Source organism: Indicator indicator, chromosome 15, assembly GCF_027791375.1.
Source record: "Indicator indicator isolate 239-I01 chromosome 15, UM_Iind_1.1, whole genome shotgun sequence".
NCBI classification, from domain to species: Eukaryota; Metazoa; Chordata; class Aves; order Piciformes; family Indicatoridae; genus Indicator; species Indicator indicator.
The window spans coordinates 6,267,881-6,288,873 of record NC_072024.1 but is presented as its reverse complement, the minus strand read 5'-3'; the positions used below and the strand labels follow the sequence as shown (position 1 = coordinate 6,288,873).

The following is a 20,993-nucleotide window of genomic DNA, read 5'->3' as shown; positions in this document are numbered from 1 at the left end:
CAAGCCTACACTGGCACCATGGCTAAACCCAGCCCCGGGCCTGTGCCAGACCCACAGCGAGCCCCGTGAGGCGCCACTACCCCGCCCGAGCCACCCACGCCCCGAGGCCGCGGCGGGTACCTCACCTCAACTCAGCTAAGACCCATCAGCACCGGGCAGCCCCACGGCCCATGGGACTGGCTACTCCTCCCGTTCGGCGCCCGCTGTCAGCTTTAATCCTCATGCCGCCGCGGCAGCTGCGAGCTGTCCGGGGTACGGGGGGGAGCGCGCACTGGCCCGCGCCGCCAAGCTCCGCGGGGCAAAGGCGGCTGCAGAGAGAGGTCTGCGACCGTCTCCCGCCCCTCCTTCACACCCGCGGGGAGCGGAGCGGGCGGCACCACCACACCCCGTCCCGTCCTCCACGGCGGGGCGCAACCGCGGCCTGAGGGCTGCCGCCGCCGGGGCCCGCCTCACCTGAAGGCGGCGGGAGCGCTAAGCCGCCGGGGAAGGAAGGAGGAGCTCGGCCGGGCCGAGCCGGCGGCGCCGCTCGCCGGAAACCGGGTGGGGGAGTGCAGGTCAGGCTCCGCTGCCGTTGCCGTTGCTCAGAACCCCGGCCCAGTGGCCGTCGGGTGGAGCCACGGCGATGCCCGCCGGCGGCGCTGCGACCGCGGCCGAGAACGCTGCCGCCGGGACCGGGCCGTGCGGCACCTGCCTGGGGTCACCGCCTCACCCCGGTATGGCCCACGAAGGGGAAGCGGAGCGGCAGCGGGGGCTGGAGAAGCGTCTTCCTTCTGCTGCCGGAAATCAAGCGCTGCCGCCGTATGGCAGCGGGCACGGCGTTCGCAGGATGCGGAGGAAGAAAAGCCTTTTCCTGCCGCCGCTCAGCAGGAAGCGCAGCCTCCGGGCACCCCATTGTCTAAGGCGTCCTCCCCCCGGGAGCCTGTCCGGGCCGGCTTTCACACGGCAGGGAAGAGCGGTGCCGGGTGGCCCGACGCGGTACCACCGCCCCCCGCTGCTCTCAGTCGCGTTCAGTTGTTGCAGGCAGAGAGGTTAATTAATCCCCTGCTTCGCTTGAGCCGCAGCTAGGCACACGGCATCGCTCTTTCGCGCAGCCTTTATTGGAACCCACAACGTCAGTCACAGTTTCACTCGATCCTTACTTTGACAGGCGCCGCGGGGGTTGCAAGCAGCAGCACTCAAGTGCTTTGAAACCTTCCAAGCACGGGAAAGACCTCTTCTACCCTCGTTTAGAGGTGGGAAATGAGGTTCAGCCGTCGGTGACTAACACCTGGCCCTGGCACAGGACACCCGCGGGAGGAGGCAGCGGTGGCAGCGGCAGAGGTGCTGACATCTCTAAGGACATAGCTGAATCAGAAATTTGGTCTACTGGAATAAAGGAAATCAGTCTAAATTTCACATTATCTTTAATCCCATTACGGCAGTGCTTTTAGAAATAAACCAGGTTCTTTTACCTAAATAGCCATGACTGTACGAGATTGTAACTGGCATTTGTAACGCCAGCCTACACTTGATATATTCAAACTTTATCAGCATTTTCCTTTCGTAGCCCTAGGCTCATACCCACCCACCACAAAACAGCTTTTAAAATCTTTTTGAGAAAAGAACCACAGCACAGTCTTAGCACAAAATTTTATTTACCCTGCCCCATGCTTTTTACAGTTTATACACATTTTACAACTAGAAACCAAGAGTTCCCATTTCACCATGTGATAACCCATTTAATTTCATACCCAGGATCAGTATAGCCCTTAGTAAAACAAACTTGTGTTAATTGCAACAAACGTGTAGCAGGACAAGAAAAGTAATAGACCTAACCCCCTGTCTCTCATGTATGAACACCTAGGATTTTGATCATCTCTGGTGCTGGTAAAGGATGGAAAACAGTGCCCAGGGAGATGAGCACCAACACAATCTATACCTCCACAGACCAGGAGAAAAACCCCTCTAAACTCAAAGGTACACTTTGAGTAAGCTTTTAAAGATAATTTCTTCATACTTGCATATGCAGTGAAAATGAGCTATAAATTAGTTGATTTCAGAAGGAATACTCTAAAAATACATTTAAACACAAATAGACATTAGCATCTGCCCTAAGTCCTTTCATTTTGGATGTTGCTTTTCTAGGCACTCTTAGTAACAGCAATGAAACTACGGTGTCTGAGCAGACATCAGCCTTTCTTCGAATCAAGCATATGAGATTTGTATCAAAGATGACCAAACCAGAATACTGTTGTCTGTTACCTTCTGACAGCCACTTTGTCTTCTAAGGCTTTAATGATTAAGACACAGTTGGCCATCTGATTCACATGTGAAAGTGAAGGTTGCATTAAGTAAGAATAAAGACTCAAAAAATAGTCACTACAACTATTTCCATCTACTTTTGTAATTTTAAAAAAACTAGTACTCTGACAAATGCTGTTGCATCTAAACCAGTTAGCGCTGACTGGATGTTAACACTTCCCATTTAGCTTTTCCTGAAAAGCTAAGACAGCCTGAGACATACCCAAACCTGCACCTGTGTCAGTCCTTCAGGACAATCTACTCACACGTGACATAGGAAATACCACGGTCAAAAGTGCCAGCAGCAAAAGGTCCAAATCAAACTTCAAAGGATCTTATTTTTTAAGGAGTGCTGCATTTGTCTATCAAGACTGTTAAAAAAAAAAAAAAAAGTGAAAAACCAACAATTTATTGATTTGCTGCAGTGAATAAAAGCTGAACAGGGTTTCTAATCTTTGATCATCCCGAAGTCATCTCCTTTTCAAAGGCTGAAATTCTAACATCTGCACATGCTACCACACACATCAGAATGTTCCAAGAAGTGCTTTCATAGAGTGAGGTTTTTATGTGGGTTTTGTTTTGAAACTTAGAGCAACCAACCCTGCTTCCATAGGAAGGCAAACTGTTAGAATCTGAGTTTAGAGGACAAATGGTTTCACTGTGGTTTCCAAATCTGAAGCTAAGACAGCAAGAGTACAGTTCCTTCCCATCTCCCCTCAAAAAGAAAAAAAAAAAAAAAAAGAAAAAAAAAAAAAGGAAGAAAATAAAAGAAAAATAAAGTATTTTATTTTGTTAAAGCAGTTGAAGTTTCTATGACAAACGGGGAGTTAAAACAAATTTTAGTGTTCTTTCTCTGTGGCTTTATTGAAATCCTCAGAATACTTGCTTGAATCTCAAGCTCAGCTAGGCTTTTCCACAAACATACCCTTGCCTGTTTAACTTCAGTGAGCAACCGTTCTCTCAAGGAGGAATAAATCCTTGATGCCTGTAGAAAAGTCCTATTACTGCTCTTCTCCAGAAGGAACTTCTCATCGTTCACATCCTTCGTTGCTCTCAGGCCACCGGACACATGCAGGAACAGAGTTCTCTAACACAAACTAGAACGTGCACAGATGTGAAAAATACCTTTCACAACAGAGGCAATGGTGTTGACAAGCAAAGAATTTCAACTACTGAGTATTTCACAGTTCTGACACGTAGCAAAATATTTGCTGTCTGGAATGCTGAGAAGACGACACTTCTTTCCACAATTCTCAGCGTTCCCAAGGGCCCGATTCAAACATTTCCTCTGACATTGCCAAACATGCAGCCAAACTTCAAGCCACGTGGATGCTATCTGACCAATACCTTGCTTAAAGAATGGCATGAGAAATATTTTGCAGCCACTGGAGACTTGCTTGAAAACTATATTAAGTCACAGTACAACTTTGCCAAACGTCTAAACTTTGCTACTTATATACAAGGAACCGTGAGAGCCCCAGCAATTCATTTGGGAAAAAAAAAAAACAAAACAACAAAAAACCCTTATTTTTTCTGTGTTGTTCTGAACTGTTTTAGCCACTGATAAAAATAAGCAGCCAAATCTACATTGGATATTGAATAGTTCAGATTTGTGGTGTTAGAAGTTAAACACATTTAAGATCACAAGAAGAGCTCCTCTCTCCACAGAGCTCTTGAGACAACACAAGCAATATACAAGATGAGGCTGTAACATAAAACCTCATCTGAGTCTCACACTCTGCTTTAGAGGACTTAGTGTAAAATAATCAGAATAATCTGATTTGCTTAGGAATAGGGATTTGCCACCCCGACATGTTCAGGTATGAGTACAAATATGAGGTTTTCCTGTCAGAAATAGCCACTTATTATGCTTCAGATAGCAAGCCACTGCTACTTTAAGCATTTACTGATGAGATTTTAGAAAAACTTGTATTAAGAACTCTTAAAAAAAGACTTCTAGTTATCATTTTCATAAAACAGAGTTTATGACCTCGAGGCTGCTTTAGTCAAACTCAGGCCTTCCAGTGCTGTTACTGTTCTGTGTCGTTTCTGCTACCGTTTACAAGTAAAATGGTCCATCGTTTAGCAAAACCTTAAATAAAGGGATGACTGAAAAAGTAATTAAATATTGCACAAATAATTTAACTGCAAACAGTACGACACACTTAAAGCATTAATTTTTTTCTGTCAACATATGAACTCTATTATATAGTCACATTTTCTATAATACAGGAGGGTTTTTTTACAAGACGTTTAGATTCAGCATTTACAGAAACAATTCTCTTTACAACCTGTTCTCATATAACGTTATGAGTTGCAGCTGGAATTAATTTTGTCTTTGTTTTAGAAGTTCATCTATCTGAGTCTTATACATGTTTTTCACATCTTCGAGATCCAGTCGGAGTTCCTCAGCTTCCTCTGCCTTCTCTCCGTACATCTGAAGAATTGTATTGTATCTCTGATCCAAATCCTGCAAGGATAGGTAGTTTGTTAGCTGACTGGTTTTCAACTGCTAGGATAGTGATTTGCTCTACCAGGGAAAGTAAGTGTAGTGTTATTTTATCCAGGTATAACAACTTTACAGTGAAACATGTCATAAACTCTTCAAAAGTACTTCAGGCTTTAACTCTCTGAATATGGCAAGATTTAGGACAAGATATAAAAGAAAGATATTCAAAAGACAAAGATCTTGGGCTGGCTTCAGAGGCTGTACTAAAGCACGCTGAAGTTCAGCTGCTCTAAGTATTAAAGAACCAGTTACCAAACCACACCAACTTTTACTACAGCAATGACCAGTCTGGGAAATGTTTCATCAGGAAACTTACCTATTCCAAGTATTTCAATTTGAGTTCTTAAAACATTCAGAGGACTAAGATGTGTCCTATTACCTATATCAGTACTGCACATTCAGTTTCTGCATCAAACTCTTACAAATCCATGCTATTTATCAAAACACCCTCTTCTCTAAAAAAAACAAACAAAAAAACCCCACAAAACCCAAAACAAAACAAAACAAAACAGAAAAACCACAAAACCAACACTACTTCCAGACAAGTATCTTGAACTAAGAGAAACAAACACAACAAAAAAAGGAGTTGTGTCTTTGGTCTTATGCACAGCAAACATTTCCAACAATTACATTTTGAAGTGACCACCTAGTCATGGAGTAGGCATTTTCAGATTCTAATACGCAAAAAATCCCTCAGGCTCTTCAGACATTTATGCTTAAGGAAAGATTTCAATGTAACCCTAAACTGATAGGAGTATTCCTAAAAAAACCTTTAAAGTGGCAGTTTTACATCAGATTTACAACAGAAATACACCTACCTTTAACTGTGCACGTAGTTTTGGTATTTCCTTCACTTTTTCCTCAAGTTCATCATTTTGATTTGTTAATTTCACCAGTTCTTCTGCCATTATTGAGCGAGTTTTCTCAAGGTTTCCAATTTCCACCTAAGGGAAAGACTTTTTACAATTAGGAGGAGAACAGAATTTACTCCATTTATAAACCATTGTATCAAAATATTTGGAAACAGTAATTAAGGCGTTTTCTTAAGCCAGATTATGAAGCAGCATGCCCTGGAAGCGCTGACACTTTCATCTCAAATCTGATCTGTAGTTTGGGGTTTTATTCTTTTTCAGACAGACAAGTGCAGTTTTCCGGACAGCACCTTGTCAAAACAAAAAAGGAAGCAACAAATCTTTCTCTTGCTCTTCTCTACACATTCCTCCACTGGCTATCCTGGTTAATAGCGTGGTTGTGAAAGGGGAAAAGTGAATGCATTCTGTTGTGAGAGGGACCATACTTCTGAATGTACAACTGATGGCATGTATTTTATAGTGAATATCAAATTTGAATAGTGATTGCACTTATCAGTGCTGTGTTTGGTTATGTAAGACGGACTACAGTACCTGTAAATGTGAAATCTCTCCTTCTCTTAGTTTTAGTTGTGATTGAAGGTTTTCAATTATACTTGAACCTGCTCCCATTCTTATAGCATCATAAAGATTGCTCCCACTGGTAGCTGTTGGCCCAAATGAGTGCTCATGAGGATCATCCTACAAAGATAATATTAGAGAAGTTGGAAATTAGACCAAAATGACCAGTCTTTGGAATCCTCCTCCTTCCAAAGCTTTATTTCATTTAAGATTTAAAATTAGACTACTACTAGGCAAGCTCAAAAGCAAAAGCTGAAGGTGAATAGGTACAATTTGAGATAGCTCCTTACTGACAAGTTCTCATGTCACCTTTACAACTGTCATTTAACTTGGACATCAGTAACTGAGTTCATAGGAAAGCAGCAGAAGCAGCAGACTTCACACAGACCACCACTGCCAATGATATTGCCTCAGGAACAGAGTTGTATCCTAAACCTGGATTGCCAGTAAAAGTACATTAATTTGACTCCTAGTAGTGTTGTTCAGTTCTTCCAGATGAAATCAGACATGTGAACTCAGCAGCAATACAAGAAAATATTACTCTGTAAGAAAAGTTACAGTTCCATACTGTCTTTTGCAGATGTTTTACAACCACAGACATTTTGTAAGCATATTTTGGACACTTCTGCATAGGAATTACCTCACCTAATGAAAATATATTCTTCAATAGTCATTTTCTACATTAATAGAACTTCTGGAATAGGGAAAAAAAAAACCAACAATATAACTATATGGTACCTGTGAGAGGAAAGATGTCTGAAGACCTGCCATGTCAACTCCACTTATGGAACTAGAGCGTGACATCGTTGGAGTACTTGAAATAGTTTCAACTGTGAATGACTTCCGATCCTTTAAAAAAGAAACCAAAAGTCAACAAACAAACCACAAAAACACACAGCACCATCAGTTAGATAAACAAGATTACAAGACAGGTTCTGTAAAGAACAGACTGCCCTTTTCTACCACCAACTATAAAACACAACATGACAGATAACCTTTCCCCTTCTCCCATCCCTAAAAACATGTGAAAGTTGAGCAATGACAAATTACTCTGCTACTAACACTTCTAGCTTACATTCAAATCCTCAGACTTCTGTGAAAATGAAGATAAAGTTGCAAATTACACCAAAAGATTTTTTTGTTTCAAGCAGCCAACTGCCTTAATGTATCACAGGACGAATATCCTAAACCCAGAAGTATGTCTCCTTTTAGAATGCAGGTTAATACTTTCTTTTTTTAGTAAGTGTAGAAATTCAATTGAGAGATCTCTCACATGCTAAACACCTTACTGATGTACCTTCCAAACAGATTAAGCTCTTTTTGCAGGCAGTATATGGAAGTATGCTTGCCTCTGATAAAGCAGGTACATTCTAGAACTGGAGATGGTTTAAAAAATAACAGAAACAGTTTAAGAAACAGTTTAGAAAAATTACTTGAATATCAACTACTAATTATTAGTAACAAAGTTACTGATTATTATGGATTGCTCTGTGACTTATGACTTAAGCTAGAAAGCACGTGATACATTACACACTGTCCTGTAAAACAAAACTAACTCAGGAAGCAACACTAGTAGTCAAAGCAAAATAAACAAGTGGCTTCAGAAGAAACCAAAACCATTTAAAAATCCCTGAAGATGAAACCAATCATTACCCACATTTTATCTCTTTTCAGGTTAAAGAGATGATTACCCAAGACTCATTTCAGTGAGTCTCACACAAGTACTTACTTGACTGGAAATGAAAGGCTGTTGCAATGAAGAAAAAGCCAAGCCCCTAATGCCTAGGCCGACAGTATAGTCTACTGCTCTAAGTTACTTGTGACAGTTTCAGGTTCTAGATACCTACTAAAATAATGACAGTATTAAGAAGATTGAACAGAAATACTGGGGTTTGGTACCTTCTCCTTTGCTGCTTCTTGCACAAAAATTGCCTTCTTTCTTTCCTGTTCAACTTTCATCTTCTCCATTTCTAACTGCGTAGCCAGCAGTGTCTACAAAAATAAAAGCAGGCTGTTAAACTCTGATAGCTCAGACTTCATAGGACCACAAGTTAAAACTGAAGTAGGCAATAACCTTCTCTTTCTTTGCATCTTCCAAGGTTTTTGCATACTCATCTTTGAGTCCTTCTAGTTCAACTTCATACCTGCCATGAGGAAAGGAAGAAAGTCAGTAAATAATAAGCATTCTATGTTGACTTGAGATTGATGTACTCTTAAAGCAAACATAGCTTCAAGGCTTTGAACAATTATGAAAATAGCATACTTCAAACAATCTTTAGCAGGAAACACTATATGATGACTTTGGCAACTTTATCAGTAGCTGTCATCATTCTTCAGTCATATCAACACTCAAAAAAAGAATCAAATATCCTAGCTTGAAAAGAGATCTGCTGCAGCTAGTTATGTAAGACATGGCATATTCTATTTCATGACTTAAAGAGGAGCTATTAACCAAAAAATGCAACTCACCTACTGTTTTCATTTTCCATTTTCTTCAATTTGTTTCTCTCCACTTCTAGCTGAGCCTGAAGGCGTGTGTTTTCTTGCCTTAATAGGCTATTTTGAGATTCAGTAGAAGACATCTGAATTTTATTAGAAAGGAGTTCTTCTGTAGCAGCCCGTTCTCTCTCAGCAGCTGCTGCTAGAAGAGTTTGAGACTCACCTAGTATTAAGAAAAGCATGTAACTTAACTTTTTTTGATCAAACATCTACAATATGGGCCAATTATTTAAGCAGCAAAATGGAATCTGAGGTTTTACATGCAACTCATTTATCTTTTTAAAAATTGACCTGGATTATGTTGTCCAGAAAATAAAGTAGTTTCCCCCCATACATTTAAAGGAACAAGACAATGCAGAACAAGAAGACTTCATACTCATTCAGAATGCAACACACAACTACAGATTGCCTCCAGAAACAAAGCAGTTTCTCTGGGTCCACCTTAGAGTAGTTTATGCATTTTTTCATTGAACATAATAAATTACAACTGTATCAACAAACCACTGTCTTGTTACCTATGCAGTTAGGTAAGTAAATGAGTCGTGGCTTTACAATACAGAATCTAAGAAACAGGCTTGACAAATGAACTGCTGGTGTACTTCCAGTGTCTCAGTGTCCATATTCAGATGCTGTAAGGCAATGTATACCTGAACACCTCTATCTTACAATCTTATGTTACGCTGTGTTTTAAAGAGAGTCAGTGAATTATCTGTCAAAGAACCTTTGCAGAATACCCCACATTACATTTCCTTATAGAAAAGCATTTTGTGCTCATTTCTCCTGACTCACCATCTACACCTTGGGCAAGTGTCGAGTTCTTTTCATTTACCTTCAGTCATCTTATATTTTCATCAAGAGCCTCACTGTTCAGTAAAAGCTTAAAACATCTTACCAAGTCTGTCAGAGAGGTTCTTTTCCAATTTTTCCCATGCAGAGGTCTGTGCTCCCAGCGTGGCTTGCAGATTTTCTATCTGCCGGAGAAGTGGCCGTGTAGCAGATGTTACACTTTGACTTAATTCTTGGTTCCGGCTCTCTGCTTCTTGGAGTCTCTGAAAACACAAATTAAATACCATTAAGCTTTTAAATAGTGTGATGGATTAAAAGATTAATACTGAATTCAGCTAAACACATAGCAGTTGCTTGACACATTAGAACTCCTATGTTCAGACTCAGAGTGAAGTAGAGAAATTTCAAGCTAGAAGCCTAACATTTTTGACTATATGACAGAGCAACAGCCCAGAAATTTACATTTCAAGAGCCCTCTGGACATCACTTAAAACATTCTGGCAACAGTCTATCATGTGGACCTTAAGAACAAGAAAAATATTCTTAGGAAGCAGCTACAGGGTAATTGAGAGCATATTTGCTAGCAATTTTAGAGGACTATTACAAACTTAATGGCTATACTTTGTCACACTAAAATTATAACAATATGCTTAAAAGGTATCATAAAGTTATGATGTTGTTTTCAATATGCAATTAAAAAAAAATAATTTGCTTTAGTGCTTTTATTATTGTTCTATACAGGACTAACACTGCAGGTAACCAGGAAAACAAAGCCTCTTTTTCAGGCTCTTAATGTCAGGGCAGCATTTCATTTTCAGTTTGCAGAAGCCCTCCTTGCAGCTACATCATCTATTTGCTGGAGCACCTGCTGTAGTTCACTGATTTCCTGGCGTAAATAGTCTTCTTTTCTTGCTGCCTGCTGCTCTGCACGTTGCAGTGCTAGCCTCAGGTCTGCCACCTAAATAAACAAGACATTGCCATTAATCTCTTGCCAGAAGTTATAATACCACCTATTCCCTGCTGAACACTGTTAGGGTATGGCTGTTTACAAGTTAAAGGTGTAAGCGTTACAGACACAGAGATACTTACAGTCGTTTATCTACCACTAAAATTTTGTCCAACTACATTCTTTGAAGTTTGCTTCATGGGAATTGCACTACAAACACAGAGCCTGCCGAAGTCCCTCTATTTAGACAAATAAAAGTATTTTAAAATAAAGTATTTTAAAGCTTAACATAACTACCACTAGAGACTGAACAAGTTCATAGGACAGAAAACCTTGCGCTGGCAGGGGGGTCGGACCTGATATCTCTTGAGGTCCCTTCCAACCTCTGATATACTGTGATATGCTAGGTACACAAAAATGAGTTCCACCTTCTATTGCAGCTGTTTCCTTATATCAGATGCACACACCACCCCAGTACACTTATTTGTTCAATTAAAAAAAGTTTTATTCACTGCAAGTAAGACCTACCTGAATTGCCAAAGCTTCTTGTTGCTGACGTGCCTCATCCTGGGCCTTCTCCAGAGCTAATCCAAGCTCTTCCTTTGCCTTCATTTCCCGATTCAGGGCTGCTTCTTGTGCCTCACTGTCCTTTGTAGCATTAGCTTTATGAAGATCTGCAAGTTCCCTAGCGAGAGAAAAAAAGAATGCAGGGAAGCATATCCAGTTTATACAACGCCAACAGTGATTTTGGGAATAACTTCATCATATGTTAACATTTCACAAGCATTGCACAAGAAATGGACAGAGAAGCTGTGTGAATATCTGCTTACTTGTATGCACTATCAAGTGCTGCCTCGACACTTCTGTTCCGTTCTTCAAGGTCTTCCACTTCTGCCTGGAGTTTTGCAAGATCTTTTTCTTGTCGCTCCACAACACTGTTCAGTTGTTTAATGCTGTCTCGATGTTGCTTCTCAAGATCTTCCTTGCCATCAAGCACCTATTAGAGTGTGAATAAGAAGCACAAGACTAATTCCAGTACATGGGGTAGCCAACACCATGTGAGGACAGTAACAACTGTGGCAACCTGTTTGGGATGAATTAATGACTAAAATGGCTAAACCCATGTAACAGTTTGCCAAAAGAGAAAGGTTTTGCTCCCCCGTCTTCCCCAGAGGAGGGGGCTGCTCTGCACCACAGTTTCACATACTTCCTCATACTGACTCTGATGCCTCAAAGTTCTTGATTCAATCACTAACTCAGCAATAAAGATCCACCCAAATTTTGTTGGTATAGGTTTTACAGTTAAAATTTAGCATACTGAATTTGGTCAGCCCACCTGATAACCTGGCAGTGCAAATGCAAACAAGCAGCAGGAGAGACACCTGACTGCAGTTTTAAACTGCTCTGAAAACACAAGACAGTAAATCACCTCTCAGTGTCCTAACACAGTGACATATAGAAGTCTCTCAAAGATGAAAAAATAAAAAAAAAAAAACAGTGTATCTAGAGCCTCCTCAAAAGGCTGCTCTGCAGCTCAAATAAAAAAAAATTAAAAAACCCCAAAACCCACACAAATATCTTACTTGTTTTAAATGTTGCAACTCCTCTTCCAACTCCTTTATCTTTTTGCTCTGTTTTGTGCTAATATTTTCTCTCTCTTTCTCTTTGGCTCTCAATTTCTTAATGATGTTGGAGTTGTGCAGCTGCTGTTTGGAAAGCTTTTCTCCTGTGAAAAAAAATTAACATAAAATTGGTGCATATTGCTATTATTCTATGAGCTCTTCCTTTTCACACCTCCCCCTGTTCTTCAGTTCAATGAAAATAATATTTTACTTCCAAAACTGTAAGTTAGACACTGTAGAAACTCCCTGAATAATGCCCTAGTTAGATTTCTGGAGTGTTGTACTGCATACTGTTCTTCTCTCACAGTATCTTTAAATACATACTGCAGGAAGTGCCCCTCCAGCCATCTGTGTCTGATCCCTCCCGTTGCTCTTTGCTGTTAACTAAATCATTCAAATGTTCAGAAACATCCAGCATAGTTCAAACATTGTGGGTTTTCCCTCACAAAGAAGACTCACATGTGAAGACAGTATGCTGCAAATCAGCCTCCAAAATCTTACTGTTGAAAAAAAATGTCTCACCTTCCTCCATTAATCCTTTGATTTGCTCTTCTTTTTCTTTCAACAACTCAACAGTTTCATTGGTATTAAGTCTTGTAGCCAATTCTTCTTTAACAGTCTTTACTTCCTAAGTAAAGAGGTAAAATTCTTAGGACCTTATATTAAAATATAATTAGAGAAAAATGCACAGTAAGTTACAACTGATGTCCTTGTTCTTCTCTCCTTCCTCTGAAAAGGCTTTTCTTTGAAAATAATTTAGGTTGGAAGGGAACTCAGGAGATTATCTGATCAAATGAGATTGCTCAGAGCCTTATGCCATCAAGTTTTAAAAACCTCCAAGGATTGAGACTCCGTAAATTCTCTGTACAGTTTGTTCTAATTTCTCCTTCCATTTCACTCTCTATACTCTAAACGTCTGCAATATAGTAAAAAGAGTTACACCAGTCTGTTATTTGTATCAGTTTGTCTGTTATATCAGATATCAGAAACTTTTTCTACTTCAGCTTACTACTGTGCCAGCACAGTGACACCTACAGTGACAAAACTGTGAAAAACACTTTTTTTCCCATTACAGATTTGAGTTCATCTTTTGTGAGCTAGCAATAAGCTAAAGAAATGCAATGCTGTGATACCAGACCAAGAACATTTAAACTCCATAAACTGCATTGCTGCAGACTTCTTTGATTATTCCAAACCACCACCAGTATTTAATTTTCCTCCCAGTTAATCCTCTAAAGAAGCCATTCCTGTTCTCCACCACTCAAGAAATTTAATTGTGTTCTAAAATAATAAACATTCATTTCACTAAAAAGCCAAAGTACCTTTTTAGCTGCATCTCTTTCTTTGCAGGCTAGCTGGAGCTTCTTTTCAGCATCTGCAATCCGCTGAGCAAACTCCTCTTTCAGAGATGAAAGGCTACTGCTCTCTTCTTTCATTCTAAACATTTCACTATATTGGAAATTAACATATCCCAGAATAGTTGCAGGGTTATGTGACATTGCAGCAGGTTATCATAAAGGCTTTTTTAAAGTATTTTGGGGGTTTTAATTATTCATTTTACACATTAACTATTAGTCAAAAAAACACAACCATATTAAAAGTACTAATCAAAGATCTTTATTAACTTAGTCATTTACCCGTGAAAGAGATGGAATGCTTCATTTACCTTAAATGTTTTCCCCCTTAATCAAGTTCTTTCTGATTAACCATAGCCTGTACCATATACAGGGCAAATTATTAAATGTATTTTTAAGTTTAGGTGAATTTAGTCACTAAATAATATCTTGACATATTAACAGTACACTTTCAAACTTGATATTTGATCACTAAAATGATAAATCCAACTCTTCTTTTTTTCTTCCTTTTAACTGAATTAAATAATTCATGTTTTTCCCTACAACCAGCCCTTCTGCTCATCTTCACTGGCTACATTTTAGTCAGCAAATTAGACAGTAAATAAGATTCACCCATTTAATCAGAAAAGTCAGGTCTCCCTTAATAGCTGAATAAGGTCTTCTACAAAGATCTAACCAACTCTGACTCCATATATCTGTTATTCTTGCTGCTTGGTTACTGAAAATTCTTTCACTAACCTCTTCCCAAAAGAGCTTTTGGACCCAAGAAATACTGTGTATTTAAGAAAAGACCATCACAGCACATGCAATTGTTATTTCCACCTTTCCCAAACAGTGCACATCCCTTGCAACCTTTGCTCTAGTTCTAAAGCCACTTGTTTTATGATTTTGTGTACTGATTGCATTACATTAAAGTCACAGTTACAGCCACTACTGTGTATGTTTTCATACTTACTCTTTCAGGTTATCATAAGCTTCCTCCAGGCGTGCCTTGTCTTTACTAGTACTTAATAACTGTATTTCTCTCTTCTCCAGTTTCTCAGTTAGTGAGTCAATCACCTGGACAATGTTTTTACAGATAAAGATCAGATGAATGGGACAATTAAAACACAAGAGGGGCAGGCTTCCTTTCCCCCTCCCCCCCCCCCATTCCCTCCCAACACTATGAAAAGCTGAACTTGTCAAGGATTTTAGGAATTTGAGGTAAAAGTCAGTCAGGATCACCATGTTTCTGCCACATTAATTTAGAACAAAGCAGTATTTAAACACAAACCAGGTTTTCTACAGGTGTAGAAATCCTACTGAACACATGATTCAGCTAAATTCCTCCCAAAAAAAAAATCAACAGTCTATAGCCTATAAAATTAAAGCTCACATTAGCCATTAAGGCTTCCAGTGCTCCTATGACTCTTCACAGAATCATAGAACCCTAGAACTATGTTAGCACAAAGCAGTGTCAGATAAGGGAAGAAAACTTCCAGGCAGGGTAAAGAGCTCTCAAATAGCATAATCAAAATTTCTTCCTACTAGGTTTTGGAAAGCTAAACAGAGAAGTAACACAAACATACATGCAAATAGACAAATTCAAACAAATGAAACAGATTCTAAAAGCATAGTTTACTATGGCAAATAAAGACAAAATTTGCTGTAGTCCATTATCACCATTTCCCACAACGGTGGAAATTTCTTAATTTTCCTAATTGCAGTTAGGAAAACTTATGGATAACATAAGCTCTGGAGTTCCCCAGGGAATTTACACTGACATTCTGTATGATGACACTGGGGTTTACAAACTCCCTTAAATAACTGCAGTAATGAGTAGGGCCCAGTTGTATCACGTTTTTGGGATACAGACTGCGAGCAAACCAAAACGCAAAGAACCAGAGCAAAACACATGTTAAAGGAGCTCAGAAATTAAAAATAAGAGAGGGACAGGAAGGTGATTTAGGAAATAGAAAAAAATGGCAGTGCACATAACAGAACAAACAGAATTGGACAGAACATGTGCTTCAAAGCTCTGGTTTAGCCTTCCATACACTTGAGTATTCTTCATCACATTTCTAGACCTCTGATCTATCTAAACTAGCCACACAAATGTCATCTATTCACCAGCCATCGCTATGCTCATCATCTTCATTAAAAAGTCTGGTGTGGCCTCTTTTAGAAAGTAAAGATTTTTTTTTTTCTGCTAAAACCAAGCATTAACTAATCTAGCAAAATGGATTTATATACACTAATTACAACTTTCTTCAAGGAACACAAATAATGCTTCTGGAATGTAATCAGATTCTGATAGTTTGGAAATCCATGGGGAAAAAAAAACGCTTGCCTCCTATTTCCATAATTCAAATCAAAATAGTCCAAGGAAACCCTTCTCAGAAAAAAAAAAATTACCCTGAAGAATTAAAATAATACATTTGACTTGTCAAGTTTGCTGGCACTACTGACATTTTACGGTAATGATAACTAGGTGGGTTAGGTGAAACCCGAAACTCTTTGACCAGAAATCTCACCAGTGTTCTTCCACTGCATAACATCAAGGACAGTCTTCTATGAGGTAAAGTAGTTTGGCATCAACTAATTCATTCCAATAAGGTGAAGCTAATACCTATATATGGAAATGAGTTTCATTTGTACTTAAAGAGTGTGTTTCCAAAAAAAAAAAAAAAAATTCAGGTACCTTTTTAAGCTCTTGCTTTTCAGTGTCCTCCTCTAACAAATTTCCAACAGCATCCTGCTGCTGTGGCTCAGTCTCCTCTTTCATAACTTGTTCTTCACCAGTTTGCACAGCAGCAATCAAAACATCTGGCTGCTCAGAATTAACAGGGGTTGCACTTCTCCCACTTTCCTCCATCTCAGCCTCCTCAGCAGGTACAACAGGAGCATCACTCGAGTTCTCAGATTTAGTTTTCAGGGCATCAATCATTTCTGTCTTTGGTGCAGATGGACTGACAGCAGCAGATGCTGAAGCAGAAGCCCTGCCTGATAACTCATCATCTGAATTGATTTCACTTACACTTCTACTGTCTAAAGACTGTACACTAAAAGAATCAATTCTTTCAAAAGCATCAGAGGAGCAGCAGCTCTCAGTCATTTTTTGAAAGTCATCTAGCCGATTATAATCTGCACAGGCAGAGGTAGATAAAAGCTGAAATGATGTTTGCATTAGATGAAGACTGGATTTTGAATCTGCAGCTTCTTGTCTTGAACTTACTGAGCTCTCACTTATTACACTTTCATGGTCCAGAACTTCAATATCACTAGTTGTGGATGTTCCTGAGGAGAAAGTGCTAATGGGAGGCGATGGTGTATTGCTTTGCCTGTCCTCAGGCTTTCGCTCCTTAGTTTCCAAACCCATGTCTTTTGCACCTGCATTAAGGGGCTGTGAAGTGCTCTCTGGTGCACCTCCTGTTCCCTCCTCTCCTCCACTGGATTTTTCATTAAGAGCATCTTCAGGTACTTCCACATTTAGAGCAGACACCTTCTTGTCAGTAACATCATCTGTGCTCTCCTCATGCTTGGCATTAGGTTTAAGCACAGAACTCTCTTCTAATTTCTCCTTAGGAGTATCAAGGTTTTTCAAGTCTGCTCGGCCAGCTACAGAGGAATCATTCACTCCTGCCTCTGCTGTCACTGGTACTTCCAGCTGACTTGGGGGCTGAGACTCCTTTAAAGTGCTTTTCACCTCCTCTTTGGGTCGCTGTGATTTGGCTGGAGGTTTGGACACCACTGGATTTTTCTGTATACTCTGAACATCTGTTGGAGAGAGAAAGGCACTGAAGAAGTTTTCAGATTCATCTACTACTGTCCTCCTCACAGGCTTAGTGATTGCTGTTGGAGACATTGGCTGATTCTGTGGTTCTGCATTTGAACTTAAGCCCCAGGAAGACGTATCCCATCCTCCACTTATGAGAGAATTTGATCCTGGGGAAAAAAAAAAAGAAATGGTATAAGAACACTCTTTTAGATGCCACAGTTCAGAAAAAGAAATGTTTTCGATATCATATACCTTAAAGTGAGTATTATACACGACCACAAACAGCATCATTTTTGTTACTACTTCCTTATAAAGCTTGGAACCAAAGTGTAGACAAAGCAAAACAAGCTTAAGGCAGACGTGAAGGTGAATACAAACACTTCTAGGAAGTAGGAGTACCTGAATGGAACCAACTTGCTCCCTACCCATTAAATAGTAACTTAAGAAAGAAACCACACAAATTCCAACAGTAAAGCCAAGAGTGAAGATTTCAGAAAGAAGATGGAGAGAAGCATCAGGGAAGGTGAAACAAGCCCACACATCATTCTGAAAGCTACAAGAGCAAATCTGAAGCCTATATGGGCACAAAACCCAAGCATTTGCTTTGCGAAGGGAACAAGGGAATGTGCCTTCCTCCTTCCTGTAGCAAGAGGAGGCTAGGCAAAACGATCAGAAAAACTGCAGTTTAAAAGTAGAGAATTGTACAGCTTATAAAAGGAGGAAATAATTATTAGGTCTTAAAAGGTATGTGCCAGCAGCACACAGACAAACACTTCACACACCACGACAGAAAACAGAGGGAAAGAGCTTTATGTAATTGCAGAAACTTCAGGAAGAGTTCTTGCTCTTTCAGTTTGTGACAGGCTTCACATTTTTTCTCACACACCAAACAACAGCAAGAAGTTGAAATGCACATTGCCAGCAGCTCAGCGAAAATGAGAAGTTTACTTTCTCTTCTGTGAAGAGGATTTGTTCTGAAGCTGCCCTAAAACCTGCCCTATCAGGTTTCCCAGGACTTGTCAACAACAAAGATAATGAGAATTTCAGCATCAAATTTCAGTAGCATCCCAAGAAAGAATGATAAATCAATACAACAAAAATCCAGTTTGCCTTTGTACCTACAAATATAATCTGGACAACATATCTATTTCAGGCTATGTGAAAACAAGGTCACTTTTCACAGCAGTATCTATTAAAAAACACTGAGTTATAATATTTAGGGCAGTCTACCACTTTCAGAAACTGTTGATAGCTATTGGCTTCAAGACCTCAAATTCAGATAATTACTGCTCTCATTGCCAAAAATATTACAAATACCTGATTTATTACTACCTTACCCATGACTCAATAGCTTCAGAAAAAGCCTTGTCAGTGAACTGTAGCATCCAGAAAATAATTTAACTGCTGAAAAATAGTTTCAGGGTCATTTTTGCTGCTTTCCTTATAAATGTGCTATAAATACTAAGATATAAATGAAATAGAAAAATAAATATTTGGACAAGTCTAAAGTTTTAAGAAACCAAGCATAAAACAGTCTTCTATAAACAATTCCTGTAATTTAAGACAACGCTGGACTACCAAGCTGGACAAAGACATGCAAAACTTCCTGTAGGCTTTGGTGAGCAACCAGCCTAGCAAATACTTTCAATTGTTACAGTTTTCAGTAATTGAACTCTACTGTGAGAAGACCTGGAAATAACCAAGCCTGGAACTGTTCAAAGCCAGGCTATATGGGGCCTTGAGCAACCTGGTCTAGTGGAAGGTGTCCCTGCCCACAGTAGTGGGGTTGGAACTTTAAGTGCATCTTTAAGGTGTTTCATGGGTTTAGCCAATTGAATTTGCTGATGAGGGCAGGACCCTTCCCACACAAACCATCCCATGATTCTCCTACAAATGCACACTTTTCTTCTAGATATAGTTCAGTAAGGACACTGATTGCGGATGATTTCATTTCCATCCTTTTCTTCATTCTTTAAGGTATTATTTATGAAAGAAGAAGTTTCTAATGAGAGATCCTTTTTATTCCTTCATTTCCAAACAGCAGTTTAGGGCTGATCATTCTTCCAGGTTTTATATTAGCACACACAGAACAGAGACACTTCCTCATAACCAAGCTATGACAGTTCTTCTATCAATACATTCCTTTCAACAAATGTTGGAGGATTATGAACTTAACACCAGAAAAACTGGAAAATAAGAGTCTCTTAGTTTACACAGATCAGACTTCCAGCTTCAGCTCTGCTCTTCCTGTCACAAAGAGCGAATCCACATACGCCTCAGAAACAGAAATAGGGACATAGGACCCAGTGCCACCCGTGCAACAAAAGCAGGATACGGGTGACAGCCATCAGGTATCGTGTGCTGCTGGGGTTTCCTCAGCTTTCTGTCAGTGTCATCCCTCCCTCGCCTGTCAGGGTGGTACGAGAAGTATTACAGGGGTTTCAGAGGATGCTTTGGACGGAGAGGGCTCGTCCAAACCCCAAGAGTGCAACCCCCCGCGCTCCGGGTTAAGTAGAAGAGACGCGAGTGGGGCGGAGGAGAGTGAGGGGAAGAGGAAGGGGCCGGCCTGGCCAGCCCCGCTACACGGGCGGGAGGAGAGGCCGCGAAGTGAGGCGGCTCAGCCCGCCGTCATCCACGCTTACCGTCACCGTAGTCGGGGATGACGGCGTCGGGCCAGGGGGTCTCCTCGGCCTGGATGTCCAGCACCCGGTCGATGGACTTCTGGGCCTGCGACAGCGCCTGCTTGGCGAAGCTGGACAGCTGCGAGGCGTTGAACCAGCTCATTCTCCGCACTGCCCGGTCCCGCACGGAGGCGGCGGCACCGGGCCACAAGCAGAGAGACGGACGGGGAACAGCCGCCTCTCAGAGCCCGCTCCCCAGCCACAGCAGGGCCAGCGGCCTCAGGTTCGGCTGGGTTCGGCGCAGAGGTGAGGGAGCGAAAGGAAAGGCGATCCCAAGCCTGCGCGCCACCGGTCTCCACGTCGCAAACAAGCCCGTGCGCAGCCGCGCTCCGGCCCCCAGCCACATCACAAGCGGTGGGAAAAGGCCTTCCGCCTCAGTATATGTCATGGCGGAGGGCGCACACCGCCTCCGCCTCGGTACGTGTCATGGCGGAGGGCGCACATCCACCGCCGCCTCGGTACGTGTCATGGCGGAGGGCGCACACCCACCGCCGCCTCGGTACGTGTCATGGCGGAGGGCGCACATCCACCGCCGCCTCGGTACGTGTCATGGCGGAGGGCGCACACCCACCGTCGCCTCAGTACATGTCATGGCGGAGGCTGCACACCCACTTCCGTCTCGATACGGTCCATAGCGGACGGGTGAACTCGCCGCCACTTCCGCCTCAGTACCTGTCATGGAATCATGGAATGGTTTGGGTTGGAAGGGACCTCAAGGGTCATCTAGTCCAGTCAGCTGGGACATCCTCCACTAGGTCAGGCTGCTCAGAGCCCTGTCAAGCCTGACCTCCCCTATCTTCAGGGAAGGGGTTTTAACTACTTCCCCACGCAACCTGTTCCACCTTTCTACCACCCTCACAGTAAAGAACTTGTTCCTAACATTCAACCTAAATCTACTCTTCTCTAGTTTTAAACCATTGCCCCTCATCCTGGCACTGCAGGCCTTTAGAAACCAGCCCTTTTCCCAGTCCCCCTTCAGGTACTGGAAGCCTGCTTTCAGGTCTCTGCTGAAAGCAGCCAAAAGATGCCCTACATTTTTTAATCAAGGTTATAAATGCTCCTGGATGTCCACTAATAAGCCACAAACTACACTGTCTTTAAGATATTTTTATTAATAAATACCTTAAG

The 20,993-nt window shown here is 41.2% G+C and overlaps 1 protein-coding gene across 2 annotated transcripts; it reads right to left on the bottom strand.

Annotated features, from left to right (window-relative positions):
- Window positions 1-4,590: 4,590 nt before the first annotated feature.
- On the bottom strand, window positions 4,591-19,968 carry TMF1 (TATA element modulatory factor 1). Of its 2 annotated transcripts, XM_054387263.1 has the most exons (18): window positions 19,849-19,968; window positions 16,108-17,385; window positions 15,520-15,528; window positions 14,383-14,486; window positions 13,395-13,521; window positions 12,595-12,700; window positions 12,034-12,176; window positions 11,281-11,447; window positions 10,979-11,135; window positions 10,370-10,462; window positions 9,611-9,767; window positions 8,689-8,881; window positions 8,294-8,363; window positions 8,119-8,211; window positions 6,958-7,068; window positions 6,193-6,339; window positions 5,608-5,733; window positions 4,591-4,750 (listed from the first exon to the last, which is right to left on the bottom strand). In XM_054387263.1, exons 1-18 carry the CDS (start codon window positions 19,966-19,968, stop codon window positions 4,607-4,609), a joined length of 3,345 nt encoding a protein of 1,114 aa, XP_054243238.1. In that variant the 3' UTR covers window positions 4,591-4,606. The 2 variants fall into 2 exon arrangements, with proteins under 2 accessions (XP_054243238.1, XP_054243237.1); XM_054387262.1 differs by lacking the exon at window positions 15,520-15,528.
- Window positions 19,969-20,993: the final 1,025 nt, after the last annotated feature.